The 20,364-nt window shown below is 35.9% G+C and overlaps 3 protein-coding genes across 3 annotated transcripts; 1 reads left to right on the top strand and 2 right to left on the bottom strand.

Moving 5' to 3' along the window:
• Nucleotides 1,155-3,495, bottom strand: LOC109335406. Its single transcript, XM_019571557.1, has 2 exons — nt 3,297-3,495; nt 1,155-2,185 (listed from the first exon to the last, which is right to left on the bottom strand). Exons 1-2 carry the CDS (start codon nt 3,493-3,495, stop codon nt 1,155-1,157), a joined length of 1,230 nt encoding a protein of 409 aa, XP_019427102.1.
• LOC109335307 lies at nt 4,054-4,455 on the bottom strand. Its single transcript, XM_019571478.1, has one exon. The coding sequence runs from the start codon at nt 4,453-4,455 to the stop codon at nt 4,054-4,056; it is 402 nt and encodes a 133-aa protein (XP_019427023.1).
• On the top strand, nt 18,412-19,968 carry LOC109335214. The gene is made up of 3 exons (XM_019571362.1): nt 18,412-19,131; nt 19,267-19,410; nt 19,525-19,968. Exons 1-3 carry the CDS (start codon nt 18,412-18,414, stop codon nt 19,966-19,968), a joined length of 1,308 nt encoding a protein of 435 aa, XP_019426907.1.

Genomic DNA, 20,364 nt, shown 5'->3' with positions numbered 1-20,364 from the left:
CCCCAATCAAATTTATACTAGTCCAATATTTTATTCATCCATTATCAATATATCATTCTCATTCATTAATATTATTTTTCTGAAGAGTTAATAATTATTAAAATAAATGATCAATGATAGATTAAAAGTATATAATTTTTTACACTTTTAATACATATATCTTTTTTTTCTTTTGATGTAATGCCTTGTAAGCAGAGAGAGAGTATGGTAAAAATAAAAATCTTCTCATTTATTACTTTATATTTATATTTGACAAAAAACAAGTCAATTGGTTGTATTTGCTAATGGAGCTTATAAGTTGAGCGGTGAAGAAGAGGATGGTGATGAAAGTGGCCGAGAATCTTTTGAATAGGAAATTTATGAGCTGAAGTTCTTAAGAATAGCGGAAGCCATTAGAGTGAAGAAGAGCTTTTAGAGAAGATGAATATTTTGTATTACTTCTTGTTGATGAGAGGTGATACAAAAACACCTTATATACAAAGTTTCCAAAAAGGGAGAAACTGAATAACATAAATAACTACCTAAAAGCTATAAAGGGAAATGGGTCGTTCAGGCCCAATAAGGCAAAAGAGTAAAAACTAGGCCTAGAGAAAAGAATAGAAACATGAAAGAACATCGTGATGAAGAAAGGAATTAGTTGGGAAAAATAGGCCTTGTGCAGGTGAAGACTTGAGATAGTTCAGGACACGAATGGCTTCCTTGTAATGAGAATCCATAGGATTGGACATGAAGAGGCTCAATTGTTGTACTACATAGGAAACATCTGGTCTAGAGATGATTAAGTATATGAGTCTTCCAACTAATCGTCTATAGCAGGATGGATCAGAAAATGGAGTGCCTTGATCAGCTTGGAGTTTTATGGATAGGTCAAAAGGTGTCTTAGCAGGTCTTCACCCAAGGCAACCCGCTTCTTCTAGCAAGGAAAGGGTATATTTCCTTTGATTCATGTGGATGCCTTCTTTAGTTCTAGAAATTTCAAGGCCTAAGAAATATCGAAGATGGCTCAGGTCCTTTATCTAAAAGGAAGTGTGAAGAGCAGAATTGACAACTTGAATTTGGATGTGGTCATTACTTGTGAGGATGAGATCATCTACATATACAAGGATATCTGTGAAAGATTTGGAGGTTCCTTTTGTGAATAAGGCATGGTCTGCTTATGAATGTAAGAATCCCAAAGATAAGAGTTTGTTGGATAATGTGGTGTGCCATTCCTTGCTTGCATGTTTGAGGCCATATAGTGACTTGTGCAACTTGCATACCATATTTAGTTTGGGAAGAGATAGGCTAGGAGGAGGTAGCATGTATATTTCTTCATGTAGGTCTCCATGTAAAAAGGCATTGTTGATGTCCAATTGCTCCATAAACCAAGCTTTTGCAAAGGCTAAAGCAAGAACAATTCTGACAGTTGTGATCTTGACAATAGGGGAGAATGTTTCAAAATAGTCAATTCCCTCCATTTGTGTGTAGCATTTGGACACAAGCCTTGCTTTGTGCCTTTCAAGAGATCCAGCAGCATGGAATTTGGTTTTGTAAACCCATTTGCAGCCTATTGGATGCTTGTGTTTAGGAAGATCAGTGAGGGACCAAGTATCATTGAAGGTCAAGGCTTGGAGTTCTTTTTGCATAGCATCTTGCCAATAGGGGATCTTAGAGGCCTGAGCATATGACTGAGGTTCCTTATTGGCAGTGATTGAGAGACAAAAGTTCTTGTATGAAGCAGAGCAATTCCTGTAAGAGATAATAGAAGATAAAGGGTGAGAAGTACTGGAAGAAGTATTAATTGGTCTCTGGGATGTGATGGCAAGGTCACATTGGTAGTCTTGAAGGTAAGAGTGTGGCCTTCTGTTTCTAAGGAATTGTCTGGTTGTAGGAGGAGTAGTGATGGTAGGGGTTGGTTCAGGTATGGGATTAGGGGAAATTATAGTGTCAGTATCTGGTGTTGGAGGTGTGTATGATGGTAAGGGTATGGATGAGGGATTACTGGTGTTATGTGTAATAAGAGAAGGATCTAAATTTAAGAAGGAAAATGTGTCCTCATAGAAGATAGAATCTCTAGAGAGGAATATGTTATGAGACCAAATCATATAATATGTAGCCTTTTGTGCCTTCCTTATAACTAAGGAAGGCATATTTCCTAGACCTAGCATCAAATTTGGCTCTATGTGCACTGATGGTGCTGGCAAAGCTTAAACATCCAAAAACTTTTAGATGGGATATAGGAGGTAGTTGAGAGAATAAGCATTCAAAAGGGCTTCTGTTTTTTAGGAGGGGGCTTGACAGCCTATTTATGAGATGAATGTCATGTTGGATAGCAAAATTCCATAACTTGGGAGAGAGATCAGATTGGAAAAACAAGGTCCTAACTACATTTAAAATATGTTGGTGTTTCCTCTCAACAATGCCATTTTGTTGAGGGGTTTCCACACAAGTTCTCTGATGGATGATTCCTTTTGAGGAGAGGAAATCATGCATCAAGTATTCAATGCCATTATTAGTTCTCCAGAACTTTAGCTTGGTGTGGAACTGAGTTTCAATGTATGCAAGGAAATTAGTAAGATGAGATCTGGTTTCACTTTTGTTCTTCATAAAAATAACCCAAGTAAACCTAGTATTATCATCTACCAATGTCAGAAAGTATTTGTGTCCAAACATTAATGGGGTAGCATATGGTCCCCATATGTCTGCATGTAATAAGGTAAATGGCTCAATAGTGTGAGTTGTGCTAAGAGAAAAAGGGAGTTTCTTTTGTTTAGCCATATGGCAAATTTCACAAAGAGAAGAGACTTTATTGCATATAGGTAATGAATTGTATTGTTTACAAAGAATCATCAAAACATTTTAAGAAACATGCCCTAATCTCTTATGCCATAAGAGAATCTACATTTTTTTATTTACATTGTTTTGAAAACTAAAAGTAGTGTGCTTAGTAGAATCAGTAGGATGGATATCAAGAACATGAAGGCCTTGCTTTATCTTAGCTGAACCAATCATCTTCCTTGAATGACTCTGCATAATGACATAGTTGTTTAGTGAAAAAATAAGATGACAATTCATGGTAGTAGTCAATTTATGCACAGATATCATGTTTACATGATAGGTAGGAACATATAGAACATTATATAAGATAAAATATTTTCTTAATCTAATAATGCTACATATGTTTGTGTTGACTCTATCACCATTTGGCAAGGTGATGTGTATGGGAGCAATGAGTCTTTGTGTGCTGAATTTTGTGAGATCATGTGATATATGATATGTAGCTCCTGTGTCAAGGAGCCATTGAGAGTTAAGGATACCTGGAGGGGTTGTATTGACAACTGAATTGGCAACATGAGTGGGACTTTGTTTGTTCTCGTTGAGAAGGTTCAAGATGCCTTGGAATTTCTCATCAGTAAAGGCTCTGGAAGAAGTTTGAGCATCTTTGCTTGACTGGTCAAGGGAGTAGGATGTGTTGTCCTTATGATCAAGGGAAAAACCTACAGTATGGTTAACCATCCTTCTAGGTTTGTTGGATTGATAGCCTGGAGGGTAACCATGCTTAAGGAAGCATGTTTCTATGGTATGGTTATTCCTTTCACAAAAGGTACAAAACTTGTTCCCTAAACCTCTTCCAGAATTGTTGAATCTGCCCCCTCTGCCTCTAAAGTTGGATCCCCCTCTGCCTCAAGGACCATAAGATGGATTGGTATTGTTTCTTGAAGTGGCTGAATTGTATTCTGATTGTGAGTTTGCTGTCAAGATCTTGGCATCCCTCTCTGTTGAACTTGCTGGATTATGCATATGTTTTTCTTGTTGCATTACTAGGGAGAAAGTCTTATTGATATTGGGAAGAGGCTCAATGAGCATTATTTGTGATTTTACATGAGCATATTGCTCATTCAACCTGTTTAGAAACCTGATTGTGTAGTCTTGTTCTCTATAAGTCTTGATAGATTCAACAAAGCCACATGAGCATATATTGGCACATTTACATCCTCTGATGGGCCTATAGGTCTTTATTTCTTCCCATAACGTTTTCAATTCGGTATAAAAGTCTGAAATATCTTTGTTGTCTTAGCTGAGATGATAGAACTCCTTAATTAGCTGAGCAATTCTGAAGATATCTGACTGAGAGAAGCGTTCTTGCTGATCTTTCCACACATCGCTTGCATCATTCATCCACAATATAGATTTCACAATTGATTCTTCGATGGAGTGTTGGATCCATGATAAAATCATTGTATTAAATCTCTTCCAAGAACCATGGAGAGGATCATTAGGAGGGGGTTGAGGCATACCTCTGCTGATAAAGTCGAGCTTGTTCTTGGATTCCAGTGCCAATTTCATGCTTCTGGACCACGATTGATAATTATTCCCGTTCAATAATGGGGTAACAAGAATCAAAGCGGGGTTTTCGTTGGCAGAGAGAAAATAGGGGTTGATGTGTGGATCAAAGGAATTTACTTGGTTTGCCATGTTTAGATGAAAGGGAGAAAACTGTTTGGAGAAGAGATAATAGAATTGAGAAGAAGAACAATGGTAGATGAATCAGAGCATAAGTTCTGATACCATCTTAAGAATAGAAAAAGCCATGAGAGTGAAGAAGAGCATTTAGAGAAGATGAATATTTTGTATTATTTCTTGTTGAATAACTGAATAATAGAAATAACTACCTAAAAGCTATAAAGGGAAATGGGTCGTTCAGGCCCAATAAGGCAAAAGAATAAAAACTAAGCCTAGAGAAAAGAATAGAAACAGGAAAGAACATCATGATGAAGAAAGGAAGAAGGAAGAGACGTAGTAACTTCAACAGAAGTCTTCAACTTTGCTTAATTCATATCCTAAGTATGGTGTGTATGCCATATGATAAGGCCACATAAATATTATAATTTAATGCAATGTTATCTATTTTTTAATATGATTAACTTTGATTAACTTTTTTATTTTATTTTTTAGGAGCTTGGATTATTGGGTAGGGTTTGCACAATAAATTGGAAATTGTCCCCATTTGAGTTTTTAGTTCTACCGCTATGAATCATGGAAATGAATATCACTCATTAACTACGAAAACTGAAAAATATAACTAAACTTAGCAAAATAATCAGAATAATCAACTTGCCAACATTATTCATTAAATCCTATCTCATTTTAATACCCCAAAAAATCATGTTTCATTGACTCACATTCCTATGGCAAAACACAATTGGAGTCATACTATTTTAATTGTTTTAGATTAAAAAAGCAAACTCGACGTACATTTTATAGATATGGAAACATAGTGAATAGTATAGGCAAGCAAGCTAGCCTTTTTTTCAAACTCTCCCCCCTCTTATTTTCTTTTTCCATTGACTTTTTCATCTTTGGCTCAAAATAAAAGGAAAGGTTGGAAAACAAAACTATTTACATAAAAAAATAGTCACATATATCATCTTTCATTAAGTTATTTACATTGGAAATATTTATTGTTAAGTGTATTTAACATGTGTTAAATTTTTATCCCTTACTTATTTTTATATGATTGACCTATCATGACTGACCCAAAAGGTCAACAAGGTTGGCAACTATGTGAAGTCCAAATCTTGGGAGGTATCCTAAACCATACTCAAGATTTGGGCCGACCAGTCGAGACCCAATAAGGTACATGGGCCGGTTAACATGGTAACTTGAAAGTGAAAACACCCCTAGACATAGACTTTTCAAGATTGACTCATGAACAAGATAGGAACATGACCTTAGCCATAAGATCCTTGGACCTTCCTTTAGTACAAAGGCAAGTTCACCCACTTAGTATAAATAGAGGATGTCATTTATACAATAAGTATCATTTTCTCTCTCATCTTTTTACTTTACTATCTCTATATCATTCATTTGCATATATAAATATTGACTTAAGTGTCAGATTTTATTTTTTTGTAGTTGATCGGATTAGTTGGATGGGAGATTTGGACAAGGCTTCTTCACTGGTATTTGGTTTGATGATGACTTGGATCACTAGTGGAGGTACCGGAAAAAGTTCTTCGGCAATCAAGTCAGTATGAGATTGGAGAGATAATGCTCGGGAGCATAATAAATGAAAGGCAAGAAGTAAGTAGAGAGTAATAATGACAAGTAATAAGTTTTAAGTGATACCTCCTGTTGGGGGAGACCTCTATTTATAATGGTTGATGTAGATGACGTGGCTCTGGAGGGTATTGTTGACATGGCCGACCATTTTGGTCTGTCGAGGGCTGTTTTTCCTATGTCAAACGGCTTTTTCAGGGCCGTATTCTATGCATAATTGACTTATAGCATGTGGCAGGCATGGTAGCCGTATTGCATGCCTATTCTTATCGTGTTGGCAGGGGTAGGTGAGATAGCAGGTATCGTGGCAGTGCATTGTTGACAACATTTCAGATGGTGAGTGGTCTCGACTCCGACCTGAAATGCTCGGCATAAGGGAATGGCTTCGGTCAGGTCCTTCAACTGGTTATGCCCAGTCCTTGGTCGGCTAGAGGAGAGGTCATCCCATGTAGCTGAGATGTCCGAATGACTGAGATGGAATAGATTCTATGTTTAGGTATCACCCAATGCAAGACTAATTGATTAACCTTTATGGAGTATGAGTTGAACCCATACCAAGTTTTGCTAGCAAAAGTTAATCTAATTGATTAACGGTGTATTGAATACTTTCTATTATATCAATTGGGTATATCTTGGATAATAAACATAAGTTTTTTTTGGGTAGTATAATAAACATAAGATTAAAGGAGATGGAGAAAGAAAAAAAGTATTTGTGTAAAATAGTTTTCATTTTATATGTACTCCAGTTCAACATTTTTTCCCCTTCATTTAACCTTCACTTAAAGGAGATGGAGAAAAGCAAAATGACGGATTAGTTATAACAATAACGTTGAACATTTTCCCTTTTCCAATGGCAATTGATATATAAGTTAAGTTTGGATGTAACTTTGCTTTTAAAATTGGACAAAGACTTCCACTTTAGAAAAGAATCCTCATGCAAAAAGTTTTTCTTTTATCAATAAAAGAAAGCAAATAGATGCTTCCTTGTCTATAATAAAACAGATTAATGCGTTGGAAATAATGAGATTGCTTTCTAGCTAATTAACATTGTAAAGACTCCTCTGGTAAAGAAATTGGATATTCTTCACCAAAAAACAAGGGATATCAATTATCAAATCTGATCCAAAACCAAAGCTTTTATGGAAAAAGATACATTAAAGTTTACCAACAAAATTATTGAAACGAATAGGGATCCTCTCGAGTATTGGAAATGTAAATATTACAAAAAACAATAAAAAAAAGAATGAAATATATTTTTGTTATTAAAAACAATAGAAAAAGAGAATTCCCCTCTACAATACCAAAGATAATCCAAATTCTAATAGAACTTGTATAGTTTGGCTTTAATTTGGTGTCAAAAGTAGTACCAAATGCCAATAGGACCATGTAACTTTGTCAATCCAGATCCATTAAAATTGCTTACTGCCTCTTTAAAAGGTAGTACTTATTTATTTATTTATTTTATTTGTATTTTTTCAAATCAGAATTATTGTTATTTATCTTTCTTTTTTGGAAAAAATCAAAACATCGTTGTTCATTGTTTTTGTAACTTTAAACCAAAGTATTACAAAAGTCAAGCTTACATCACTTATTGAAGGCATCCCAAGATACATGTAGAATGCATATCATCTATCCGGTTACAAAACCAAATAAGGGAAAGTAGAAAATACTAATAGTTATTAAGTTTCATAAAACATATATGTTATTTTACTTTTTTATAAATAAGATTAATTTTATTCATAATAATCCCAAGACACATGTAGAGTACATCAGCTGTGTTCTGCTATAAAGTATGTCACCTTATGTATCACTGTCTGTGATTGATTGAAAAAATATATTTAAATTAAAAAATTTAATAATTAAATATTTTTCTGACCATTCATAAGCAATGGTACATAGAATGATACACTTTTATGGGACAAAAGATGCCCACCCTTTTTAAAAGGGTTAAAAAATAATCACAATATAAGAAGAAGCATTTTCCAATTAAACCTATTGAGCACAAATCCATTTTTATAACAATGCATGATAACCTTAGCAATCACATAAGTGTATTATACTATATATATGGCATTTGGGGAATATCCTCATATCCAAAGCTTTATTTAACTATACATTTCCACACGCATGAATGAGAATGCATCAATGCAATTACACGGCACAAATACACGAGTTAAACTCCTCTCCAGTACTGGAGAGTCCAGTACTGAATTTTAAGGGGAAACAATAACTATAATTTATTTTATTAAAAAATGAGTTAAGATTAGGACCGTTAGATTTTTATTTTTGCCACGTGTCATGATCTCAACATGGTAATGGACTCTCAAGTAATGGAGAGGATCCAAATTCCAAATACACGTACCTTCATCGTTCACGACATCCTTTAAGGTTGAGAAAAAATATATTTTGATATAGATTTCTAATAATAAATGATGAACACCATAAAATAAAAGTTAGACTCCTCTTAATTAGGGATAGAACAGTTATAAAAAATACACTAAAAAACCAAAAAACAATGATATTTATGATCTTGAGTTTACATTAAAGTTACAATTTTAATCTTAAAAATACATTACAAAATATAATTGCTATCTCCAGAGAGGATGCTATAATAAAATAAGCTATGAATAAAATAATTTGATAAAGAATTGGTTACTTGATCCTTAACTTCAGCGTGAAAACGATTAGTATAATCTCGTACACGTACTGAACTAAAAATGTAGAGTCCAAATTCATTTTCCCGTCACACTTTCTCGGTTAATATCCTCTTACATTGATCATTTTTAAGGTTATTATTTCTAAAAATCGAATCATTTGACATTTTAATCAGAAATATAATAAGATTTTATATTATTAGACCAATAATTTGTTAGTCAACTTTTTCACTTTCTAAACTATCTACCTCGGTTGGGTCAACTTGTTCACATTTTAGCTCTATCTCTTCCCTAAATTTTACTTTTGAGATTTCACATATTAAAAAAAGATTTAATATGTATACATTAATATTGTAAGTGATTTTTATATTGTTGACACATTATCTATTATTTATATGTTAGCCATTATAGACTCTCAAACAAAAGTAAAGTAATAAAAATCAATAATAAATAAAGTGCCGGCAGTGTATAAAACTTTACACTGATATTATATATATATTAAATTGTTAAAAATGGGTCATTTCACATATCATTTACTGTATTTGATCAAAAAATTATTTTAATAACCACCTATTTTTTCTCACCAATTACATTAACTGATTCACTATATGATTTCCCCATTTATAAATAAATATATTAAAATTTGTGTGCAAGTACACTCAACCCTTACCTAAAATCAGATTATATAAAAAATATTATAAAAATAACATTGTTTTCAAAACAGAGAAAGGTCAAATATCAAGTTTTATTTATACAATCTTAACTTTTGAAACATTTGATGATATTTTGATTTTCAATATTATCAAAACAACATATGGGTAAATAAACAATTATTCGACCACTCATCAGAGTTGTCATCCATTTTCGAAGCTAACTCTAAAAATAAATAAAATCATAAAAACACAGCATACATCTTAGTCTTCACTTAATAACATTTTGATATACACAAGAACAATAATAATATGTATATTTATGTTATTTGTACATCTATATTTTACAACCAACTCCCACCACAATTTGTTCTCTTCATATTATTTTCCAAACCCTTTTCACTCTTCTCACTTTTCTTCTTTGTTTTCCTTTAGTTGAATTTGGCAATGCGTGCACTTTATTTTTCCACGTTAGTTTTGGCGTCTACCACATGGTTTTCATAAAATACATCCTGACTTTATGTTTGTGCTAACTATTAAACACTTTAATTTAACTTTATCATATCCCTATATGATTGTATAAAAGCACTTCTACAATATATTTCTTCCTTAACTCCAACCAAAACCTTCTTCACTAAGAATAAACAATATCTATCAATCTCTCTCCAAATGGGTCAAGGCCAAGAAAATGAAGGGATTAAGTGTTGGGAATTCCTTATGATCGATGAAACACCAATTCTAGGATCTTCAATCTCATAATTCTCACACACATATATGAAACAAAGAGTGTAGTGTCATACCTGAATCCATGTTCCTAGATGTACTCCTATGATCTGCGTTTTCTGATATGAGTTTTGGTATGATGGTCTTCCTTAACCAAATCTTTGATTGCTCTTGGGACTTGCGTTTTCACTTTGATGGGGAGAGGAGAAAATTGAATTTGATTTGGTGTGTTGGAGATCATAACCTTCCTTATGCGTTAACTTATAGGGTTCCCATTATCCCCATGTGGGTTAACCTGATGGGTATCCACCCATTAAGCCCATAACCGTTATCAGTTTTTAGAAATTTAAGGAGTGCCACTAATTAGATCACTTATAATGTAACCCCGGAAATAAATAGTTAATATCGTTGTATCAAATATATGATATCTACCTTAATTAGAAATTATAAATTTCTAACATTAAACTCTTTGGCACAACAATTACATTGCATGGTAAACAAAGAAACCAAGATAAGAAAGGGAATGAAGATATATGGAAGAGAAGAAAAAAACCCTGATAAGGTTATACCTTGTCTAAGATGCAAGAGCATGGATACAAAGTTTTGTTACTTCAATAACTACAACGTTAATCAACCTAGGCATTTCTGTAAGAAATGCCAGAGGTACTGGACAGTTGATGGCGCCCTTCGCAACGTGCCCATGGGGCAGGTCGGCGAAAGGCTAAAGTGTCAGATGGTTTCCTAGACGGTGGACTTTATGATGAATTCACCGTCCAACAATTTAGTTTGCAAGAGGGTTTGGTTTTGAATGAGTGGCAGGTTGCCACCGTGATTCATGGTGATTACTAGCGGGTTTTTCCGTATAAATGGCGGAGGATCAGCTCAAGTGGTACTAATCAACTTTGTTAATCTTTTTCTTTCATTTTGTGTATAGGAAATTATGGAATAGGAAGTGTTTTCTTTCTTTCTTCTTCTTGTTAACCTGGTCGTAACACAGTTAGTAAGTATTTTTCGTGTCATTTATAATTGTTGCAAGCTATTGTAACAACAATAGGTCTACATACAGGATCGCATGTTCTTAATGATGTCTCATTTTTTATCTTGGAATAATCATATATTATCATATAAATAAAAGAAAAAATTTAAAAATAAAAAGTAATAAAAACTAACGTTTTGATAGACTCGAGACAGGGAATGAGACGTTATCCAAAACATGTGATCTCTGTACATAGGTGTACCTCTCTCTCTTATTTTTATTTTGTTATTGTTCTTTTTTTCTTCATAATTTACTATCATGTTCTTTGAAGGGTGTGAATACTCGTTTTTGTCCGGCCCCAAAATATCTTTTCCAATAAATATAATAACCATGTAAAAAAAATGTTTTTTGTATGTACATAAAAGGCTTTGTGAACTTGGTGGCCTAATATAGATAAGAATAACCACAATTTGAATTTTTAAATGGACTCGGAGAATTTTCTTAACCCATAATGAAATAAGTATTTGCTCTTGAAGAAGTAACACTTCCGTAAGTGTCTCAAAACAAATATATGCAAATTCCAATTATCAATTCTTTTATTGTCAAATATGGTTTTAATTTGCAAACCTTGTACCAATGGGTAATTATTAGGAGCTCACCACCATTTCTTCCAAATTACACGTGTGAAAAGTGGGCTAAATAGCAATGAGCTAAGCATTAGGAGCATGACATTAAAAGAAGGATAAAATCACATGTTAATTGATAAGGATTGTCTTAATTTGAAAGACCATATTTTCTATAATTATTAGAGGCTTAACAGTCTAACTTCCGAAAATTGCAGATTTTAAATTGGCTAATGATAAAGAGTGTTGAAATTTGATTAATAGAGCATAACAATTAACATTAAAGGAGTGGTAAATCAAGTTTTGAATATGGAATTTATTTATATTAACTGTCATCCCTTGACACGAGGCATGTGTGTTTTTGTGAATACGTTGCCAAAGGCAAATTTCAAAACTACAGCATCCTTATTTGAATTAATGGCATTTTATATCAAATGAATAGTGCTGCAATCTAGGACAATTTTTTGATGCACCACATATCAGGGGCGTTAAAATCAGATTGTGCAATCAGGTATTCCCCCTTAACTTCCTCCAATACATTAAAATAAAGGGTTTCCTCTTTTGCTATAAAAGGCACAATGCTCATACATAGAAAGGATGGAGAAAAAAAAAAGAGGAAAAAAGAGCACTTCATACGGGTAAAAAGCAATACAAAAAGGGGAGAACTGAAGTATGAGTGATGGTAAGTAAAAAGTAGATCCCAACTGAGTGAGAAAACGTAGCATACGATAAGTACCGATACACATAAAAAACAAAAAATATACATCCAGAAAGGGACCAGGGGATTCTTCAGCTCTCAATCGGTTGCGCAACATTGATGTGTAGGAGTCGGGCAAGTATAAGGCAAGCAATAATATCATCTGCAAATCCATGTTAGTATTTGTTACTGCATCCTTAAGAATTCTCATACAATATCATTGTAATTGTTGGAAAGACTCAATAAAATTATATCCATAAGCATGTTTTACTACTTATAACATAGGTACTCATATCACAAACAATATCTGCACTTAGCAATCATAGGCATGCTAAAACAAAAATCAAAGACGTATTCATAAACATATATCATATATGCTCATAAGCAAACAAATTTCTCCTCTAAAAAACAAAGACAACATAATACCTTAACCAACAATATGCTTTCATAAAATAAAAGGGTGAACCAGAGACAACACATGGCCAGTTTGGTATTCATATGCTCGGCAAATAAAATAAAACAACAATCTCATCTAACATCACCACAAGATACTACGAAGCTGTTTTTTTTTTCAAACCTGGTTTCTATCGCGTAAAAACCCATCAACCCAAGCCATTCAATGGTTGTTCCCGACCAGAACGGATAGAGGAAGGCCATACGTAGCCTCCATAACCGACGACGATGGAAGCCGTAAGCATCACCAGAAACGCATGCGGTCTCACGAAAAAGAAGGATGATCGGGTTCTTAACCATTTATTTGTAAGAATGCTTGAGCCCTCATCCCATTCATCCAGCTTAAAGCCCATTTTGGCCTCTAGATAAGTAATTCAATTTGTGAAGGCCATTTATTTTGATATGCTATATCAATTAGGTAATCCCATAAGCATTTGTAAAAAAAAAATTGCACCACTGTTTATTTCTTTTTACAAATAACATATTAAATCCGTTAAAAAAATAATAACAAAAGTGTTTTAGTGAGGACTTAGCAATGGGGTTATGACTCGTGTTTCATCTCTCTTTTATTTCGAGCTGAGAAGTGGTTGCGGTCATTAGTACTTCCTCTGTTATTTATCGAAATGGAAAGGGGGTAAGTGACCAAGGTCAACTCTTCGTCTATTAATTCCCCCCAACCAATTTAAATATTTTCTACACTTTTAATCAATTAAAATTAATCATTTTTAAACCAGAACTACGTAGTCTTGATTTCTCTATTGCACTCATGGATACGTAGGAGCAAGATAACTTGTCAGACACAAAAAAATAAAAAAATAAATATTTTTGTTTTAAGTAATTTAATTCTTAATAAATAAAGGGTATTTAATTAATGCAATTAGTAAGGGTACCGTTTTATTACGGGCGAATGGGGAGCTAATACCTTCCCCAATTCGTAATTGACTCCCGAACCTAGATATCAAAGTCCAAGGCCCAACGTGATTGATCCAAAAGATTTTTCTACATTTTTTTACTATAAAAAATGTAGTGGTGACTCTAATAAGGTCGTGCAGCAGAAAATCCGGGACGTGACAACTGACGACTCTACTGGGGACCTTTTTTAAGAGGGTCAAGCCCATCACTACTATTTTCATGAATCCCAATACCCTCATTTTTTCACAACTAAAAAAACAAAATAAACAAATAATGCATGCATTCTTCTTTTATCTCAATTATATTAATTATGTGAATGTACTTACTATATATCGATGCAGCTTTTGGGGGTGGGATATGTTTTAAACAAAATTAATTATGCTTCCCCACACACTCACAATGTACGCCCTATACTCGGGTATTAAAGATTAACTTTGAGATAGGGGGACATCTGCTTTGCGAGTAAGTGATCTCGCGTCACATCGGGTATTGGCGTGATGGACCACCCAGATTGTTCCCAAGTATTGAAAGTTAGCCGCTTGGAGAGCTAGTCTCTTCTCGTAACTAACCCATAATACTTGGTTTCCTTTCTTTCAAAGACTGGATGCAATCTGGTGACCTTTAGAAGTCTAGAGCTTTTATCGAGTTCACGTTAAATAAGACTTAATACCTTGCCATAGGGTTATGAACTTTTGACATACCAAAAATCTTATAGGATATACCTTACCTAGGACACGATGAGCAAATCATTCCCAATCCTAATCCATCGCATGTCATGCATCATGATATATCATACATTCATATGTTATTAAATAACGTTTTTTTCATATTTAATTATCATATTCCTTTTCCGAAAATTCCTGGTATAATAAGACATGGAGATTGTTTCTCTAGCTGTGAATACTAGCAGTAATCCTTTGGTAAAAAAAAGGAGTAAGGGCAGAGCAACAAATGGTGGATGTTTCGTACCTGACAGAGTTAATCTCCAAAATCCCTAAGGAAGTTCAAGAGCGGTTTGCTAAAGAATATGGAAGATTACTTGATCTCCTCCACATTCCCGTCGACACAGAAGCCTTGAAAGTGATTAGTGCCATGGTTCATTATTGGAGCCACACTCTGAGAGTATTTGAGTTCCCTGAGTTAGATGCATCTCCTACCATCGAAGAATATGAAGTTTTGTTGGATATTGGGGTGCCTAACAGACAGAAGGTGTATTTATTCACGGAAATTCAAAGTGTCAATGAAGATCTTATAGAAAGGCTTATTGGGGTACGCCCATGTCAAAGTAGTATCATCAAGCAAGGGGTGGTCTATGGTCTAAGATTGAAATTTTTAAAGAAACATATCATCCAAATGGTCGAACAAGGCAAGTGGGAATTGTTTATACCAGCATTCGCTTTAGCAATATATGGCATGGTTCTACTCTCATTCGTTCATGACACGATTAATCAGGCTGCCATAAATGTTTTTGCGAAGTTCAAGTTCTTTGATGCCAACCCAGTTCCAGTTATTGTTGTCGAAACTCTCCTGTCATTCTAGAGATGCCATGAAAAGGGTCACTTCAAGGTCCGATGTTGTTTTCAGGTGTTGTATGTTTGGATGATCACAAGGTTCAAGCATCACCAGTATCCAGATTGGAGTAGATATCCACTTTGTAGGTTTTTGAAAATTGTGAACAAACCCATGCCATTGCCTGAATGGAGAAAGTTGTTCAATGAGGTTACCCCCAAGAATTTTAGGAGTAAAAGTCGCATATATGACAAGAATGAGAAAATATGATATTCTTGTGCTAAGTATCCCAACATGGTTCTGATGGGACCACGAGGTTGCATATTCTTCACCCCAGCTTTAGTACTTAGTCAGATGAAATGGGGTATGATGCCAATTCCAGAGGAACAACTACAAGGGTTTTCTATCTATTACAAAGACAACAATGCTACTAGAGAAAAACTGAATGTTGTTTAGAACTCATTAAGGGATATTCACGTCTTTCGGGGTGACCAAATCTTCTATTTAGATGATTATAAGTTGTGGCGTAATGAAAGAAGGAAAAGTGAAATAGTCTCACTCACCTCTCCACCACAAAGATCATTGGGGCCATCAAAAAACAAACTGCTAAAGAGACAGATCAGGCTCTTAGAGACAAAGCTAGAGGAAGCCAGAGACAAAAGTGAAAGGGACGACCTGAACAGTGAAAAACTCAAAAAATTCATCATCACAGTGAGAAAATAAAATGTCAGCCTCAAAAGAGATTATGCCCAGATGTGCTCCCACTCTGAAAATTTTCACTTAATTCGGGATATGAGAAAAAAGGATGCACAGATAGCTGACTACAGTGAGCGACTAAAGTCTCAAGGTAAATGCACAAGCTAATGTAGAAACTCTAGAGCATGAAATGGAGAAGTTACAACAAAGTAAGCGGCATGCTTGGACTGCAGTGAAGAATTACCATATGGCATTAAGTGAAGGTGAAAAAAGAGAAGACAATCTTAGAGCCAACCTAGAAAACTTAGAGAAGACTTGTTATGATGCTCTAACATAAACAACTCAACTATCAGAGCAACTCTAGAAGCTCCGTACGGCACATGATGAACTGATAGTTAGTCAAGAAACTTGGTCAAATAATTGGAATGAAGCGCTCAATGAATGCCAATGGGAGAAAGACAAATGGGAAGGAAGATGTAGGCAAATAATTGATGGTCTTGGGGATTTCTCTAATGATTGGTTGAGGATGTTCCTTGAAGCTCACCATGAAATGGCGGTGTATCCTGAAATAGAGCTCCTACCAGTGATGAAAGCATTCTTCAAAACTTGCAAATGGGTAGCCAGACAACTTAAGAGATGGAGAGATGAGGCAACAAGAGAACTTTAAATGTAGTAAAAGAAAAAGAGGAAAAAGAATAAAGAATATGTTGTTCCATATTTGAAATTTCAATAAAAATCTCTTAGTTTCGCAATTCTCTATATTTATTTGTACATATGCAAAATTATGTCCCTCTATCCAATCATAAGCAAAGATTATACCAAAGGGTCAAAATGTCTTGTATTTAGATACAACCTTGGTCTAAAACTTCATGTTTTCTCTAAAGGTTGTCATCAACTGCACGCGGCCTTGATGGGTACGCCTACAAGCCACCAAATACAGGTCAAGATATTTAATGCTAAAAATTCACAACAAGAGAACAAACCTAGATACAATCATGGTCTGAAACTCAATATCTCGTCTAAAGATTATCATCAATGGAGAAAGAAGCTAGTGGGGTACGCCTCATAGTCATCATATGTGGGTCAAAATGTCTTACTATACCGATCATCTCAATACAAAGGTATTCAATTTTGTTTCATGCAATTTTTTCTTTTTCATCATCTTAAGTAAATAAATAAATCTCATAACCATGTACTTTCAGTCATTGCTCCCAAACATCCATACAACACTAGACACCAATCCAGGACAATGTCAGACTCCGATTCAAGCAGTCATGAGAGCAGGTCAGAGCTAGCTGAAATCAAGGAGAAAATGAAGGTGATGATGAAGCTTATTCAGGGCCTGCAAAAGGCCCGAAACTCAGATGAGAATACCTCTGCCGCTGCCATCAAACAACCTAGTGGTCAATGCTCAGCTCCCGAGTCTGCGCTAAAAGCCAATCCTGATACACCTGCTGAAACTAGTCAACGCCAGGAAATGGCCCATGTATGGAATGCCACCCAACTATAATCCTCTTTATGAAGATGTGCATGGAGAAGCTCCTCATCATGAACAGCATGAAGACGTCATTGGGGAGCAAGCTATACTCAGGTAGCCCCCAAAGACTCTACCCAAGGCCCAGTTTACCAGAATTACTCTCAAGCTTAAGACAAAGAGGAGATGGAAATGATAAAGGAAAGATTGAGGGCAATTGAGGGAGCAAGCTACCCAGACTTAAAAAATACATTTGAAATGTGCTTGGTTCCAGATGTGGTGCTTCCACCCATATTTAAGGTACCAGAGTTTGAAAAATATAATGGGACTACGTGCCCTAAAAGCCACCTGCACATGTATGAAAGGAAGATCTCGGCATACCATGGGAATGATAAGCTCCTGATTCACTACATTCAGGATAGTTTGATAGGCATGGCTATGAGCTGGTACATTCGTTTGGAGCATACACAAATCAAGACCTTTGCAGACTTATCTAATGCGTTTGTTAAGCAGTACAAGTACAATCAGGATGCAACGCCTGATAGGTCTCAACTAAAAAGTATGTCTAAAAGCCATCACAAAACTTGCAAGAGTATGTCCAGCGGTGGAGGGGGATAGCTTCTTAGGTACTTCCCCGTTTGGAGGAAGAAGAACAACTATCGATTTTCATCGACACCCTACAGAGCCCGTACTACGAACTCCTTATGGGGAAATATAGTAACTAACTTCAACGCTCTATTCAAAGTTGGGGAAAAGTTGGTAGGAGGATTGAGGAGTGGGAAGATTGTCGAAGGAAATGTTGGCTCAAGGAAGAAGCCCAATTTTTGTAAGAAGAAAGAAGAAAGAAGGTGAAACAAATTTTGTGGCCGTTGAGCCCAAGAAATACCAGACCCAAAACACTCGAAATAACCACTGTGAGCCCTCTCGATTCACGCGAACCCAAACACATACACTCCACGAAATCAAAACGTCAATGTTTACACCCCGCCAAATGCCAACACATATATGCCATACAACCCAAACACCAACCAATATCCATCCCAACACAACAACACTCCCCATCCAAGCCAGAACATATTCCATCATAATGTTAATGTAAAGAAAACTCCACAATTCGACCCCATCCCTGTTACCTACGCGGAGATCTTCGCTTATCTTATGGCAGGGGGATTCATAACCCCGATAGTAGGAAAGGTTCCCGAGTCACCAGGACCTTGGTTCAACCCAAATGTTACATGTGCATATCACTCTAGAGTCATCGGTCACTCCATTGAACATTGTCGAGCTCTCAAGTATAAGGTTCAACAACTAATAAACACAAAACAACTAGTGTTTGAGGAAAATACACCAGATGTGGACCGAAACCCATTGCCCAATCATGGCAACCAAGGTGTTAATGTTGTAGAGGATGCACCATATGGTTTGTATATTTGGGAAGTTCATGGGATAAAGACTCCGATGAAGGTTATTTACCAAGAGATGTGCAGACATGGGATGGTGGAAAAACTAAGGGAAGATGAGGATCCAGATAGTTGCGAGATACACGGTCCAGAAGGACACACACTAGAGGACTGCCCCGAGTTCAAAAAGTTGATGCAAAAGATGTTGGACATGAGATTAATCACTATAGAGAGAGGTCCCAAGTGCCAAAGTGTAAATAATGTTACACCAGGCGAGGGGGATATGAGCCCAACTTGGAGACCATCAATAACCCGCTTCGTGCCAGTATTTAACATTCCTCCTAGTACGTCCTTGCATTCACCATAATGGGTACCAGTCCTAAGAATCATGAAGCCCGTGATGGAGGCAAAGCCTCAACCCTTCCCCTACAATACAGACAAGGCAGTGTCGTGGTTATAGAATGAGAACACTACTGATACATCAGAGCAACCCTCTTATGTCACCTATGTAGCCAGGGTCAGCAGAGTAACTAGAAGTGGACATGTTTACGGCGCCCCAGATATAGAAAAGAACTCGGTCAATACCAGCAAAGGGAAGGATAAGGTGAGCGTTCTCGTGGAAGAAGAAGTGGAAGTAGGTTTAGAGGAATTGTGCATGCATTAGAATAAGAGTAGAGTATCTAATGTGGAAGCTTGTGAATTCCTGAAATTCATAAAGCAAAGTGAATATAAGGTGGTAGACCAGTTAAGTTGCACCCCATCTCGGATTTCTATACTCGCTTTACTGATTGGTTCTGAGGCCCACCGAAATGTGCTCTTAAAGGGGCTAAACCAGGCACACGTCAGCCACGACATAACTATAGACAAGCTCAATGGTATAATCAACAACATAGTGGCTGACAATTACATATCCTTTAGTGAGCAAGAAATACCCGCTGAAGGAATAGGGCACACTAGTCTACTCCATATCTCAATAATGTATCGTGATTGCTTAATCGGTAAGGTCCTAATCGACAATGGCTCTTCATTGAATGTCATGTCAAAAAGGACATTTTTCAGGCTCCCGTTGGATTCCTCATACATAATGCCAAGCTCAATGATAGTAAGGGCGTTTGATGGATCGAAAAGTGACGTCATGGGAGAAATAGAGTTGCCCATATAGATAGGGCCCTGTGTTTTTCAGATTTTATTCCATGTCATGGACATTAACCCTTCTTATAGTTCTTTGTTGGGAAGGCCTTGGATCCATGCATCAAGAGTTATACCCTCTACTCTACACCAACGAGTAAAATTCATAATGGATGAGAAATTGCTGACCATCATAGGGGAGGAGGACATGCTGATATCAAAACCCTCTAGGACACCCTACATCAAGGCGGCAGAAGAGGCTCTCGAAACCTCCTTCCAGGGACTGGAGATCGCCAGTGCCTCCTTGGTGAATGAAGGAATTCAGACACTAAGGCACCAAGCTTCTACGGCATCATCGTTGATGGCTAAAGTAATATTGAATAAGGGTTACCAACTAGGAAAAGGACTAGGAAAGTTTGGTCAAGGTATT

This window comes from Lupinus angustifolius, chromosome LG01 (genome assembly GCF_001865875.1).
Source record: "Lupinus angustifolius cultivar Tanjil chromosome LG01, LupAngTanjil_v1.0, whole genome shotgun sequence".
Taxonomy (NCBI): domain Eukaryota; kingdom Viridiplantae; phylum Streptophyta; class Magnoliopsida; order Fabales; family Fabaceae; genus Lupinus; species Lupinus angustifolius.
Note: the sequence above shows the minus strand (reverse complement) of the source record. Positions and strands in the feature narration are given on the sequence as shown.

Excerpts from the sequence above, each read along its gene's own strand:
- LOC109335214 (XM_019571362.1), top strand. The coding sequence starts at position 18,412 with ATGCCATACAACCCAAACACCAACCAATATCCATCCCAACACAACAAC. Across the intron at positions 19,132-19,266 it reads CAATAACCCGCTTCGTGCCA|AATGAGAACACTACTGATAC; the intron begins GTATTTAACATT and ends TCGTGGTTATAG. Across the intron at positions 19,411-19,524 it reads CCAGCAAAGGGAAGGATAAG|CAAAGTGAATATAAGGTGGT; the intron begins GTGAGCGTTCTC and ends AAATTCATAAAG.
- LOC109335307 (XM_019571478.1), bottom strand. The coding sequence starts at position 4,455 with ATGGCAAACCAAGTAAATTCCTTTGATCCACACATCAACCCCTATTTT.
- LOC109335406 (XM_019571557.1), bottom strand. The coding sequence starts at position 3,495 with ATGGTTAACCATACTGTAGGTTTTTCCCTTGATCATAAGGACAACACA. Across the intron at positions 2,186-3,296 it reads TGTCAATACAACCCCTCCAG|CTTTGCCAGCACCATCAGTG; the intron begins GTATCCTTAACT and ends TGGATGTTTAAG.